Here is a 12886-nt window from a genome sequence, read left to right on the forward strand (position 1 = left end):
AACAACAGAAACAGCAGGCCGCACTGCCACTCCAACAACAGGAGCAGCCGGCCACACTGCCACTCCAACAACAGGAGCAGCCAGCCACACTGCCACTCCAACAACAGGAGCAGCCACCACACTGCCACTTCAACAACAGGAGCAGCCGGCCACACTGCCACTCCAACAACAGGAGCAGGCGGCCACACTGCCACTCCAACAACAGGAGCAGCCGGCCGCACTGCCACTCCAACAACAGAAACAGGAGGCCGCACTGCCACTCCAACAACAGGAACAGCTGGCCACACTGCCACTCCAACAACAGGAGCAGCCGCCACACTGCCACTCCAACAACAGGAGCAGCCGGCCACACTGCCAATCCAACAACAGGAGCAGCCGGCCACACTGCCACTCAAACAACAGGAACAGCCGGCCGCACTGCCACTCCAACAACAGAAACAGCAGGCCGCACTGCCACTCCAACAACAGGAGCAGCCGGCCACAGTGCCACTCCAACAACAGGAGCAGCCAGCCACACTGCCACTCCAACAACAGGAGCAGCCACCACACTGCCACTCCAACAACAGGAGCAGCCGGCCACACTGCCACTCCAACAAGATAAACTTAATAGAAGGATTATTTTGCATTTCAGAAGTGTATTAGTGTATTATATGCTGTGGTATTTAAAAAAAAAAAAAATAGAAACATCAGTTAACATTGGTTAACATCGGTTTCACAGTACCAATGTTTAGATCTAAACAATGTTTTGTAACCAATGTTAAAAATTAAATAAATAAAAATCGCTACTTGGGAGGAGGCTTGCCTACCCTCCCGGAATGGTTGGGAGGCTCCCAAAAATCGGGTCCCCTCCCGACCCCCCCGGAAAAGGTGGGCTCCCGCATTGGCCATGCTGCCCCCTGCACCCCCCTTCCCCACCGCTTTAAATGCTGATTTTCGCAGGCCTGTGGTGAGAAGCAGGGTTAAAATGATGCAAATCGTGTACTTCCGCATCATTTTAGCACCTCCCCCAATCTGCGGACCCACCAATTGCCTCCTTTGCCTGCCTTTGGGCTTGGTGGCGTCCGCCTTGACCCTCCACCCTGACATGCTGCTATCTGGTCTCCTCTCTGGGCTTCTCACGGAGAAGAGAAATAAAAAGTAGGCGAGTATGCTTGAGAGTTCTAGGGCGCATCCCCAAGATGGCTGCCTGCACTAGTCCTAACCTACCTCTTCCCACCCTCTGCATTAAGCCAGCTCTAAAGGATTCCCTATTGGAAGCAACCAGGGGCGGATCCAGGATAAAATGACAGAGGGGGGGCACCATGATAAAAGAGGGTTTAGGTGGGGAGGGGCAGTGTTAGTGGTGCCAGTGTACATGCTAAGAGAGCGGCAGAGAGAGGGTGGGAATGGGACTAAAAATAGGCCCTGGCAGTTAAAGTACGCCCACCATGGCGACAAATGTGAAGGATGCAATTGTGCGCGCGCCGAAGGCGCGCTCCAGAAAAGGGGGTGTGGCCACTCAACAGGGGGCGTGTCCTTGAGTGTAGTGTACAACACCATATACAACTTCTACACATTATGCAACAAAATACTACACCCCATTATACTTGGCCCTTACACATGATGCCAAATGGAATGAGCCAAAATTCACATAATGCCACACGGATTGAGCCAGAATTTACATAATGCCACACGGATTGAGACAAAATTCACATAATGCCACACGGATTGAGCCAGAATTTACATAATGCCACACGGATTGAGACAAAATTCACATAATGCCAAATGGATTGAGACAAAATTCGGTACTCTACCTAGCACGGCGGCCACGATTTTGATCGTGGGCATCGCAGGTAAAAAAATCGCGGCCATCGCGGGCATTGAATGCACTAAAAATCGGGTGCGATGAAACCGACGCGATGCCCGCGATTTCCCATAGGGAACAATGTTAAATGTCTCAATTGACCCGATTTTCATGTTCAATGCCTCAATTGACCCGATTTTTCCATAGGAAACAATGTTAAATGGCCCACAGAGGCCAAATAGCCACCCTAAAGTGTGAAATGGCCCCCACAATTGTTAACGCCACCCCACGATCAACGCAAACCCGAAGCGTGGCGAGCCCGCGAGGGGCGGCGGTACGCATCCTACGACCTTTTTATACCCCCACTATCCACGTCGGCGTGGAGTTGAGTATAGAATAGTGTGGCGAGCGCAGCGAGCCACCAAGCCCAAAGCGTGGCGAGCGCAGCGAGCCCCGCGAGGGGACGCGGATACCTTCACAGGAAAACGCGTCCCTTCGCGGGCTTCACAGGTATCCGCGTCCCCTCGCGGGGCTCGCTGCTCTTGCCACGCTTCGGGCTCGGTGGCTCGCTGCGCTCGCCACACTATTCTATTCTCAACTCCACGCCGACGTGGATAGTGGGGGTATGAAAAGGTCGTAGGACGCGTACCGCTGCGCTCGCCACGCTTCGGGTTCACGTTGATCATGGGGTGGCGTTAACAATTGTGGGGGCCATTTCACACTTCAGGGTGCCTATTTGGCCTCTGTGGGCCATTTAACATTGTTTCCTATGGAAAAATCGGGTCAATTGAGGCATTGAACATGAAAATCGGGTCAATTGAGACATTTAACATTGTTCCCTATGGGAAATCGCGGGCATCGCGTCGGTCGCGTCGCACCCGATTTTTTAGTGCATTCAATGCCCGCGATGGGCGCCGTGCTAAGTAAAGAGTACCCAAAATTCACATAATGCCACATGGATTGAGCCAGAATTCACATAATGCCACACAGATTAAGCCAAAATTCACAATACGCTTCATAAACAGGGACATTGTGCGCCAAAGGCGCGCATTAAACATTTACACCTTAATGTCCATTACACGTTAAGTTACAGGCTATTATGTCCATTATGTATTATGCCAAACACCATAATGCCTATTAAAAATTATGCTACATAAGTGCTGCTTATCTACATGCTCATTGCCAAGGGTTCTATTCTCATTGCCCGAGGTTCCATGCTTGTTGCCATGTGGGATTACATGCACATTGCCAAGGGGGAATACATGCTCGCGGTAAACGGGGACAGCTGCCGCCAGGCAGAATTGATAGCCACTGACAGTGGCAGAGCCTGGCTGTATTCAGAGCACTGCAGGTCCCGGCTATTTGAAAAAATACCCCTTTCACACCAGAAAATGCATTCCCAGGTTGGCCCCTTTTACACCAGCCTAGTCCCTGCATTTTCTGGTGTGAGGGGGAGAGAAAACCACCCCTTCCCCCTTTAACCAGTTATATCTTTGGAACTAACTGACCCATTTACATGCGACAAATATCATATTGAAGAACTTTTGTGTGGGCTTTGAATGATTTTGGTCCAGTGAAACTGGAACGTTTGGTTCCAGAGTAATCTGCCCTCAAAGAACATGAACAGCCATGAAATTACATTTCAAAAATAAAAAAAAATGGTTTACATGCAATATCTCTGGAACCGATTGACCGATATGGACCAGCCTGGTATCATATTAAAGGCCCAGCGATTTGGAATGGAATGAGATCAACCACAAGCTTCTGCGATGCCAGGGGGGGAACTGGCAGCCACCGGAACCGGGTGGGGGGTCGGAATTGACGGGTCCCATATTATCCTATGGGGAAAAAAACGTTACAGCTTTGCCAGGCGATATCTCCGGTTCCCGGGAGGCTAGAGAAACGGGGCTGGGCTCGTTGGAAAGCCCTGGTCCTCAGCTACAAAATTAATGACAGGGGGGGCACGTGCCCGGGTGCCCCCCCCCCCCCCCCTGAATCCGCCACTGGAAGCAATTAAGTGTATCCTGAGTACTATGCATGGAGTGTAATTTTTTATTTATTGAGCTACTAAAGTTTAATCATTAAACATATTCAGTGATTAAAATAATTGTCTTGATTAACAGCTGCAGTTAATCACAGGGAGACATTGCTGGGAACACAGAGTGTTGCTATGGAGTGCTGGTCCTGAATGAGCCACAGTATACACTGCACAGCGACAAACACGACTGCCTATTGCTGTGGTGACAGAGAGCTGTGATACCAGGGCTAATTACTAATATTTCCCTTAGATAATGATGGCTGCTAAATATTTCTCACAATCCCTCAATTCGTGGAGGCTCCAGGAGAATTTATATCCCTGCTAATACATGTTATTATACCCTGACTACCAGGGGGCGCGTTCCGGTGCTGAGGTAACGCAAACTCATAGCAATACACAGATACAATAACCAGCGCTTGCAGTCTAAGTGGGAGCTTTCTCAAACCTTGACTAGCGATAAAGGACCTTATTCTGGTCTGTTCGCACGGCCGTGTGCGTTCGAACGGGGCCGATATTTATGTGCATGTGCTGGGTGTGTGCGGCGGCCGCAAAGAAACCGTTTGCTGGGTGCACACACCCATCCTTGCGAATGGAGGGCGTGGGGACTGGGAGGGGGGATTCAAAATCATCGATGGTTCACGGCTGATGTTGAATATTTTTGCCATCGATGGGGGAGAACCAGATGGTTTCCCTCCATTGATGGAACAGCAAAACTATGTTTTGCTTCTTTTTTTTTTCCCCAAAGTGCCGGGACACAGAGCATAGCTCCGCCCCCCTGACACCCACGAAGCCCCGCCCCCGTGTTTTGATATGCCCACAGGCCAATCAATCACACACAATGGATGACCATCGATATGTAAAAATATCGATGGTCATCCATTGCATAGTTTAGCACTATCGATGGCCAGTTGCAGAATTGCCATCGATGGCAACCATCGATGGCAATGGCAACGATGGCCATCCCTATGTGTAACTCGCCCAAGCCGTCCGCTGCCAGGGTTTACGCATGCGCAGAAATGCGCATTCGCAAACCCCAACCATCGGGGCTGGGGCCGAATTCAGATCGCAGCGAGAGAACCTGAATCGGCCCCCGTGTTTGTAAATGACAGGAGCCGATGGGTCGGTTCTTTTGTAGGATATTTATCATAACTTGGCGAGAGATAAAATAGTGAGAAATAAAGTATCAACTAATCAGCCCATAACTGTCATTTTTATAAAGACACCCTTTAAGAAGTAAATTAGAAGCTGATTATAGTTAGTATTTTATCTCATACCAAGTGTTGATAAAATACCCCCCTTTATCTCTCTCCAAGATGTGAGAGATGTTGCAGCAATCAACTGTAAGGAAGTGGTTGGACCCTGCATCCTTCCTGCAGACGCCGGGCAGCAGAACGTCACCCTGGTTCTCTTCCACGTTGTGATAATTGTCTGTTTCTGGTTTTCCTCCGTATTTCTGGCTGCAGTGACAGTGGCTGATGCAGTTAACTCATGCTCCAAATAATGGCTCGGATCCAGGCTATTCTCGCAGCTCAGAGATGAATGGAGAGGGGGGATAAGACACAAGAGACTGTCAGGGAAGGCTGGAACTTGTAGTCCAGGTACAGATTGCTCTGATATTACTAGCCCATACAGTACAGATGTAATTTATTTGGGAAACTGCTCAGATTAACCCTTAGGAGCTCACTGCTGGCAGAACCCAGCGCAACACTGTAACTAGTATCAGGCGACTCCAAGAAGAGAATTAGCTGCAGCTCAGCAGACTTCCCACTGTGACAGGCAGGAGTGGGTGAGTGGCAGGGGGAGAGGATGCATGTGAGGCATTGGGGGGAAAGGGCTGCATTGCATAGAGTGGGCTGGCACCTCTAATCCAGGAGGGCTGGAGGCTTGGTGCTCCAGGAGGATGGCAGAGTGGGCACTACCCCCAGGCTGCAGCCAGTGATTAGTCAGATGAGAGGATGAAGCAGTGTGGAGCAGTAGTGTGAACCTGGGAGCAGAGTGGAGCAGTAGTGTGAACCTGGGAGCAGAGTGGAGCAGTAGTGTGAACCTGGGAGCAGAGTGGAGCAGCAGTGTGAACCTGGGAACAGAGTGGAGCAGCAGTGTGAACCTGGGAGCAAAGTGGAGCAGCAGTGTGAACCTGGGAACAGAGTGGAGCAGCAGTGTGATTCTGGGAGCAGAGTGGAGCAGTAGTGTGAACCTGGGAGCACTGTGAACCTAGGAGCAGACTGGAGCAGAGTGTGAACTCGGGAGTTGTGTGGAGCAGTAGCGAGAACCTAGGAGCAGTGAGGACCTGGGACCAAAGTGGAGGTGCAGTGAGAACCTGGGAGCAGAGTGGAGGTGCAGTAAATTCTAGGAACACAGTGGAGGTGCAGTGAAACCTGGGAGCAGAGTAGAGGTGCAGTGAAACCTGGGAGCAGAGTAGAGGTGCAGTGAGAACCTGGAAGCAGAGGAGAGATGCAGTGAGAACCTGGAAGCAGAGGGGAGATGCAGTGAGAACCTGGAAGCAGAGTGGAGGTGCAGTTAGAACCTGGGAGCAGAGGGGAGGTGCAGTGAGAAATTGGTAACAGAGGGAGGTGCAGTGAGAACCTGGGAGCAGAGTGGAGGTGCAGTTAGAACCTGGGAGCAGAGGGGAGGTGCAGTGAGAACCTGGTAACAGAGGGAGGTGCAGTGAGAACCTGGGAGCACATTGGAGGTGCAGTGAGAACTTGAGAACAGAGGGGAGGTGCAGTGAGAACCTGGTAACAGAGGGAGGTGCAGTGAGAACCTGGGAGCAGAGTGGAGGTGCAGTGAGAACTTGGAAACAGAGGGGAGGTGCAGTGAGAACCTGGTAACAGAGGGAGGTGCAGTGAGAACCTGGGAGCAGAGTGGAGGTGCAGTGAGAACTTGGGAACAGAGGGGAGGTGCAGTGAGAACCTGGGAACAGAGGGAGGTGCAGTGAGAACCTGGGAGCAGAGTGGAGTTGCAGTGAGAACCTGGGAACAGAGGGGAGGTTCAGTGAGAACCTGGGAACAGTACCTGAGAATCCCATGTTTGGATGAGCACATTGCGCAATGGCACCTGAGGACCAGTCTGGAGGGGCAAGGAGATGACCGCTGGACCCAGCTATAGCACTGCACCCTCACATAGATCCAAGCACACACAGAAAGCCATTTAATGCAGAACACAACGGGACAGGCAAGAAGAAAATGACTTTACCTGGAGGAGTTTTCCAGTGCAGCCTGTTCCAGGAATCTGTCTGCTGCATAGCCACCAGAGGTAATATGCTATGCATGTATAAGCTGGGGACTAATGTGGGTTATTGGGCTATTGCACATGCATGACTTCCCACTTACATAACGTGTGCACATTCAGTTATATAAGCATGTAACCTTTTGCGCATCTCTGGCGCAATGGCTGCTAGTGCAATAGCTCATATTAAAGCTGAATTATTGTACTGTTAAATGCTGGACACTTGTACAGACAGGAGTTGACATTAGAGGGTGCATGTAGTTCTGTGCATTTGCACAGTATGTGCATATATTGCGTACAGTCCAGTGCGCAGAGGAATGCACGTTGCTGCTGAACCCTCAGTTGCCAGTGCTGGGCTGCCTTCACTCTGCTAAGCCCTGCATTAGGCACAGTAGCTGCGCTCCAGAGGTTCACTAGCCGCCGGAGACTGGATGTTCTGCGTAATGAGAGATGACATGAAAGAGTCACTTGGAGTGGAAATAATGTCCTAGGAAGGAGAATCCTTCAAAGAGCAATTATATGGGGAGTAAGGTGAGAGATTGTATGGGGAGTAAGGGGGAGAATATGTAAGGGCCACTCAGTCCCACTTATATGGGGAGTAAGGTGAGAGACTGTGTGAGGGGTACTCCGTACCACTTATATGGGGAGTAAGGTGAGAGACTGTGTGAGGGGTACTCCGTACCACTTATATGGGGAGTAAGGGGAGAGACTGTGTGAGGGGTACTCCGTACCACTTATATGGGGAGTAAGGTGAGAGACTGTGTGAGGGGTTCTCCGTACCACTTATATGGGGAGTAAGGTGAGAGACTGTGTGAGGGTTACTCCATCCCACTTGCAGTATATGGGGAGGAAAGGGAGAGACTGTGTGAGGGTCACTCCATCCCACTTATATGGGGAGCAAGGTGAGATACTGTGTGAAGGGCACTCAGTCCCACTTATATGGGGAGTAAGTGAAGAAACTGTGGGGGAGATTCTCTAAGCTAAAAATGTGGTAAAAACCCCGTTATCTGGGTTTTTACCGCATTTTGGGATGCTGTAAGCATCCCCCGCCGGGTTACCCCGGCGGGGGGCATCGCCAGAAAAATCTGGCGATGCCCCATAGAAGCCAATGGGCTTCTGTCGCAACCCTCCGCCGCCCCGCATCGCCCCCTCCCCCCTCACCTGTGTCCGGGCAGCACAGCGCAGTGCTGCCCGGACCTGTGTCCTCCTCCCTGCACTGATCCTCTTCCGGGTGCAGGGAGGAGGAGAGCCTGGCACAGCAGCAGCAGCGCCGGGTGTGGGAGGGAGGGGAGAGCTGCCGGGACCTGCTGGGACCCGGCGACTCTCACCGCAAAGGACAGCTCTTAACGCAAGAGCTGTCCTTTGCCTTAATTATCGCATATGTTACAGCATATGCGATAATTAAATATGCGATGGGCGGCGAAGGGGGGCGGAGATTCTTAGAGAATCTCCCCTTGTGTGAGGGGTTCTCCATCCCACTTGCAGTATATTGGCAGTAAGTAAAGAGACCATGGGGGTTATTTTGGTTCACTCTTTATGACAAATTCCTTCTTAGAAGGACAAAACCATGTGCACTGCAGGTGGGGCAGATGTAAGTTGTGCAGAGAGAATTAGATTTGGGTGGGGTTTTACTTCAAAGTGAGATCTATATTGCAGTGTAAAAATAAAGCAGTCAGTTTTTCCATGAACAGAAACAAAATAACTCACCCAAATCTAATTCTATCTCCACCTGTTACATCTGCCCCCCTGCAGTGCACATGGATTGTCCTTCTAAGAAGGAATTTGTCAGAAAGAGTGAACCAAAATAACCCCCGGTGTGAGGGGTACTCCATCCCAATTACAGTATATGGGGAGGAAAGTGAGAGACTGTGTGAGGGGTACTCCATCCCAATTACAGTATATGGGGAGGAAAGTGAGAGACTGTGTGAGGGGTACTCCATTCCACCAATATGGGGAATAAGTGAAGAGACCGTGCGAGGGGCACCCCATCCACAAGTTGCTATTACTGTTCCACATGAAATATAAATCACTGCCGTGTATGCAGTCTGAGGTGCAGAGCATGTTATCAATGTGACAGGTTGACTGAATTCTAAATACTTCTGTGTCTCCTTCAGGAGGACAGGAGAGCCGCCTGGGCACCTTGGCATCCGGGAGAGCCTCAGCCAGTGGGGATGCTGATTCGGATTCAGCCCAGCCCACTGACAGCCACCTACCAGTCTTCTCGCAGTGCGGAGCCCACCTGTGCCCCACAGAACCTTCTCCCACCTGCATTCATGACTGACAGGCCTATCACTGCTACTGAACAAGACTTGCTCACCCTCAACCACACCAACGTTACTGATTGTGGGGAGGAGATCCTGCTGTATGGGGACATAGAGAAGATTGTCATTGGGGTTGTGCTCTCCATCATCACCATCTTCACCATTGCTGGCAATAGTTTGGTCATTATCTCTGTCTGCATAGTGAAGAAGCTCAGGCAGCCTTCCAACTACCTGGTGGTGTCGCTGGCAGCGGCTGACCTGTCGGTGGCTATAGCGGTCATGCCCTTCGTCATCATCACAGACCTGGTTGGAGGGAAATGGCTGTTTGGCAAAGTGTTCTGCAACGTGTTCATAGCGATGGATGTCATGTGCTGCACGGCATCTATTATGACTCTGTGTGTCATCAGTGTGGACAGGTAAGAGCTGTGCCAGCTTTGGGTACTGTGCCGGTGGTGAGAGATTGGGTTCCAAGCTGAGGCCAAGGTTCTCTGGTTGGCATTTATAAAAGGTGCTGATTGGGCTTGGTGGCATGAAGACGTAACTTACGTATAATATGGGGTGTCAGGCACCTATGTGGAGGTGACAGTGAGGGAGATGTACCAAGCCTTGCAGAGAGATAAAGCACCAACATATTAGCTTGTATCGGTCATTTTTATATCACAGTCTGTAAATTGGCAGTAACTGACTGGTTGGTGTTTTACCTCTGTCTGCTTTAGCTGTGGTTTGATACATCTGCCCCACTGAGTGTTTTCTTGGTGTTTTATTGTAGATGAATTCAGTCCAAACTGATGGTGATTGTGCGCATACGATGGTGCTCTGTCCCAAGATGTCAGGTGTAAGTAATAACTGAGTAGATAGATGAAATGATTAATGTAAGAAAGGGTTAGAGAGAGAGGGAGAGGGGAGGAGGGTGATAGAGAGCAGGGTACTAGAGAGGAGGAGGGTGATAGAGAAGAGGATGAGAGAGGGGAGGAGGGTGAGAGAGAAGGAAGAGAGAGGAGAGGAGGGTGAGAGAGAAGGAAGAGAGAGGGGAGGAGGGTGAGATAGAAGGAAGAGAGAGGGGAGGAGGGTGAGACAGAGAAGTAAGAGAGAGGGGAGGAGGGTGATAGAGAGGAGGAAGAGAGAGGGGAGAAGGGTAATAGGAGGGTACTAGAGAGGATGAGGGTGATAGAGAGGAGGGTACTAGAGAGAAGGAAGAGAGAGGGGAGGAGGGTGATAGAGAGGAGGGTACTACTAGAGAGGAGGATGAGAGAGGGGAGGAGGGTGATAGAAAGGAGGGTACTAGAGAGGAGGAAGAGAGAGGGGAGAAGGGTGAGAGAGAGAAGGAAGAGAGAGGGGAGGAGGGTGATAGAGAGGAGGGTACTACTAGAGAGGAGGATGAGAGAGGGGAGGAGGGTGATAGAAAGGAGGGTACTAGAGAGGAGGAAGAGAGAGGGGAGGAGGGTACTAGAGAGGAGGAAGAGAGAGGAGAGGAGGGTACTAGAGAGGAGGAAGAGAGAGGGGAGGAAGGTGATAGAGAGGAGGATACTAGAGTGAAGGAAAAGAGAGGGGAGGAGGGTACTAGAGAGGAGGAAGAGAGAGGGGAGGAAGGTGTGAGAGAAGGAAGAGAGAGGGGAGGAAGGTGATAGAGAGGAGGAAGAGTGAGGGGAGGAGGGTGATAGAGAGGAGGAAAAGAGAGGGGACAGTGAGAGAGAGAAGGAAGAGTGAGGGGAGGAGGGCATAGTTGTCGACTTCTATGCTGCCCTCTCCGGGAGACGGCAGCCAGCTCACCGAAGCACGGGCAGGACCATCGCCAGGCTGCTCTATTGGGGGCCGTGTCTAGAGCAAACGCGTCATTTTAGCCCCACCCCCGCAGTGCAATGCCGGTATTTCAGGCATTGCCCTGGGGGGGTCGGGGCTAATGACGTGATCGGGACTATTACAATTGACCCGTGGACCCCCCGCCGCTGGGTGGGGGTTCACAGGTGATGGAGGGAAATGTGGGAGGGTTGCCGGGACTGTCCCGGCCATTCCGGGATGGTAGGCAACCCTGGTGGAGGGTGCTAGTGAGGAGGAAGAGTGAGGGGTGGAGGGTGATAGAGAGGAATATGAGTGAAGGGAGGAGGGTGATAGAGAGGAGGAAGAGTGAGGTGAGGAGGGTGAGAGAGAAGGAATAGAGAGGGGAGGAGGGTGATAGAGAGGAGGAAGAGAGGGGGGAGGAGGATGAGGGAGGGGAGGAGGGTGATAGAGAGGAGGAAGAGAGTGGGGGGGGCAGTGAGAAGAAGGAAGAGAGAGAGGAGGAGGGTGATAGAGAGGAGGAATTGAGAGGGGGGGGCAGTGAGAGAGAGAAGGGAGGAGGATGAGAGAAAGAAGAGAGCTGGGGGAGGGTGATAGAGAGGAGGAAGAGAGAGGGAGAGGAGGTAGAGAGAGAGGGAGGGATAGAAATAAGTGGGTAATAGAGAGGGAGAGAGATAATGGGATGATAGGAAAGGAGAGAAAGAATGGGCAGATAGAGAGGGATAGAGAGATAAGAGGGGAGAAAGACATAGAGAGAAAAAAGGGGGAAAATAAGAGATAATTAGATGATATGTGGATATAACATAGATAGATATATAGATAGATAGATATATATGTGATAGAGAGAGAAAAGAGGGGGAAATAAGAGATAATTTGATGATATGTGGATAGATAGATGGATATATATGTGATAGACAGATATGAGATAAAGGGTGTGGCACAGTATGCGCCCCAGGCAGTTGGGATTCCGACGGTCGGTTCTCCGTCATCAGAATCCCGATAGTCAGTAGTCCAACAGGAGCGTGAGCGCATCGGAGCACCTTGCGGGCTCGCCACAGGTTCTATTCTCCCTTTATGTGGGTCGTGGACCCCCACGGGGGAAAATAGACTCAGTCAGTTGGGATCCCGACTGTTGGGCATTTAACAGTTGAGAGTCTGATGTCAGACAAACAGCAGTCAGAATCCTGACTGTCAGAGCGTCAGCCGGTACCTGAGATAGATAGATAGATGTCCAGTTTATATAATAACTCCATTATGCCCGATGATTGCAATAATGCCCATCAAGCACTGATTATTCTCATAAATACTTTTTAAAATGTTTTTGTCAGAACTGTTCCGAGATTGCTCATTACTGTACATTACTTTTATATCCGCTGTTATTCGGTCCCAGGAGTTCCAGTATTGTTGTTATTTCTGACCATAATATTAGGTGTGTGCCTGTGTACTGTTACTTGCTCTACTGAACCATTATGGGGGCCGTATAGAGTATATATGTGCACGCACTGCATGCTGGAAAATAAGGTGTCCTTCAGCACAGGAGCACAGAAAGTAAGGGAAGTGTACGCAGTAAGGGAAGTGTATGCAGTGTGCATCGTGTGTGTGCTGATTCAGTGGGACGCTGTAATACCACAAACCCCTAAATCTTACCCTAACACTAAGTCAAAGCCTAACAGTAACACTAATGCTAACTCTAAGGGGGAAAGACCCCAAAGGCCACTGCTGATTGGCTGGGGGAGGGCCAATCCCCTTGTTTGGGGGAGGAGCCACAAGTGTCAGCAAACACGGTTGCTCCTGTACGATGGT

General features: G+C 50.7%; 1 protein-coding gene across 2 annotated transcripts in view; it reads left to right on the forward strand.

Annotated features, from left to right (window-relative positions):
* The first annotated feature begins 5254 nt into the window (after window positions 1-5254).
* LOC146076386 (5-hydroxytryptamine receptor 7) overlaps window positions 5255-12886 on the forward strand; it is a 46830-nt gene continuing 39198 nt past the window's right edge. Inside the window, exons 1-3 of one of the 2 annotated variants that reach the window (XM_083185961.1) lie at window positions 5255-6155; window positions 6243-7073; window positions 9161-9723. In XM_083185961.1, coding sequence (XP_083042087.1) covers window positions 9218-9723 — 506 coding nt within the window. In that variant the 5' untranslated portion in view covers window positions 5255-6155; window positions 6243-7073; window positions 9161-9217. Of the gene's footprint in view, window positions 7074-9160; window positions 9724-12886 lie in introns of both variants that reach the window. The other variant, XM_083185950.1, reaches the window with a different exon arrangement.

Source organism: Crinia signifera, chromosome 1 (assembly GCF_055691185.1).
Source record: "Crinia signifera chromosome 1, ASM5569118v1, whole genome shotgun sequence".
NCBI classification, from domain to species: domain Eukaryota; kingdom Metazoa; phylum Chordata; class Amphibia; order Anura; family Myobatrachidae; genus Crinia; species Crinia signifera.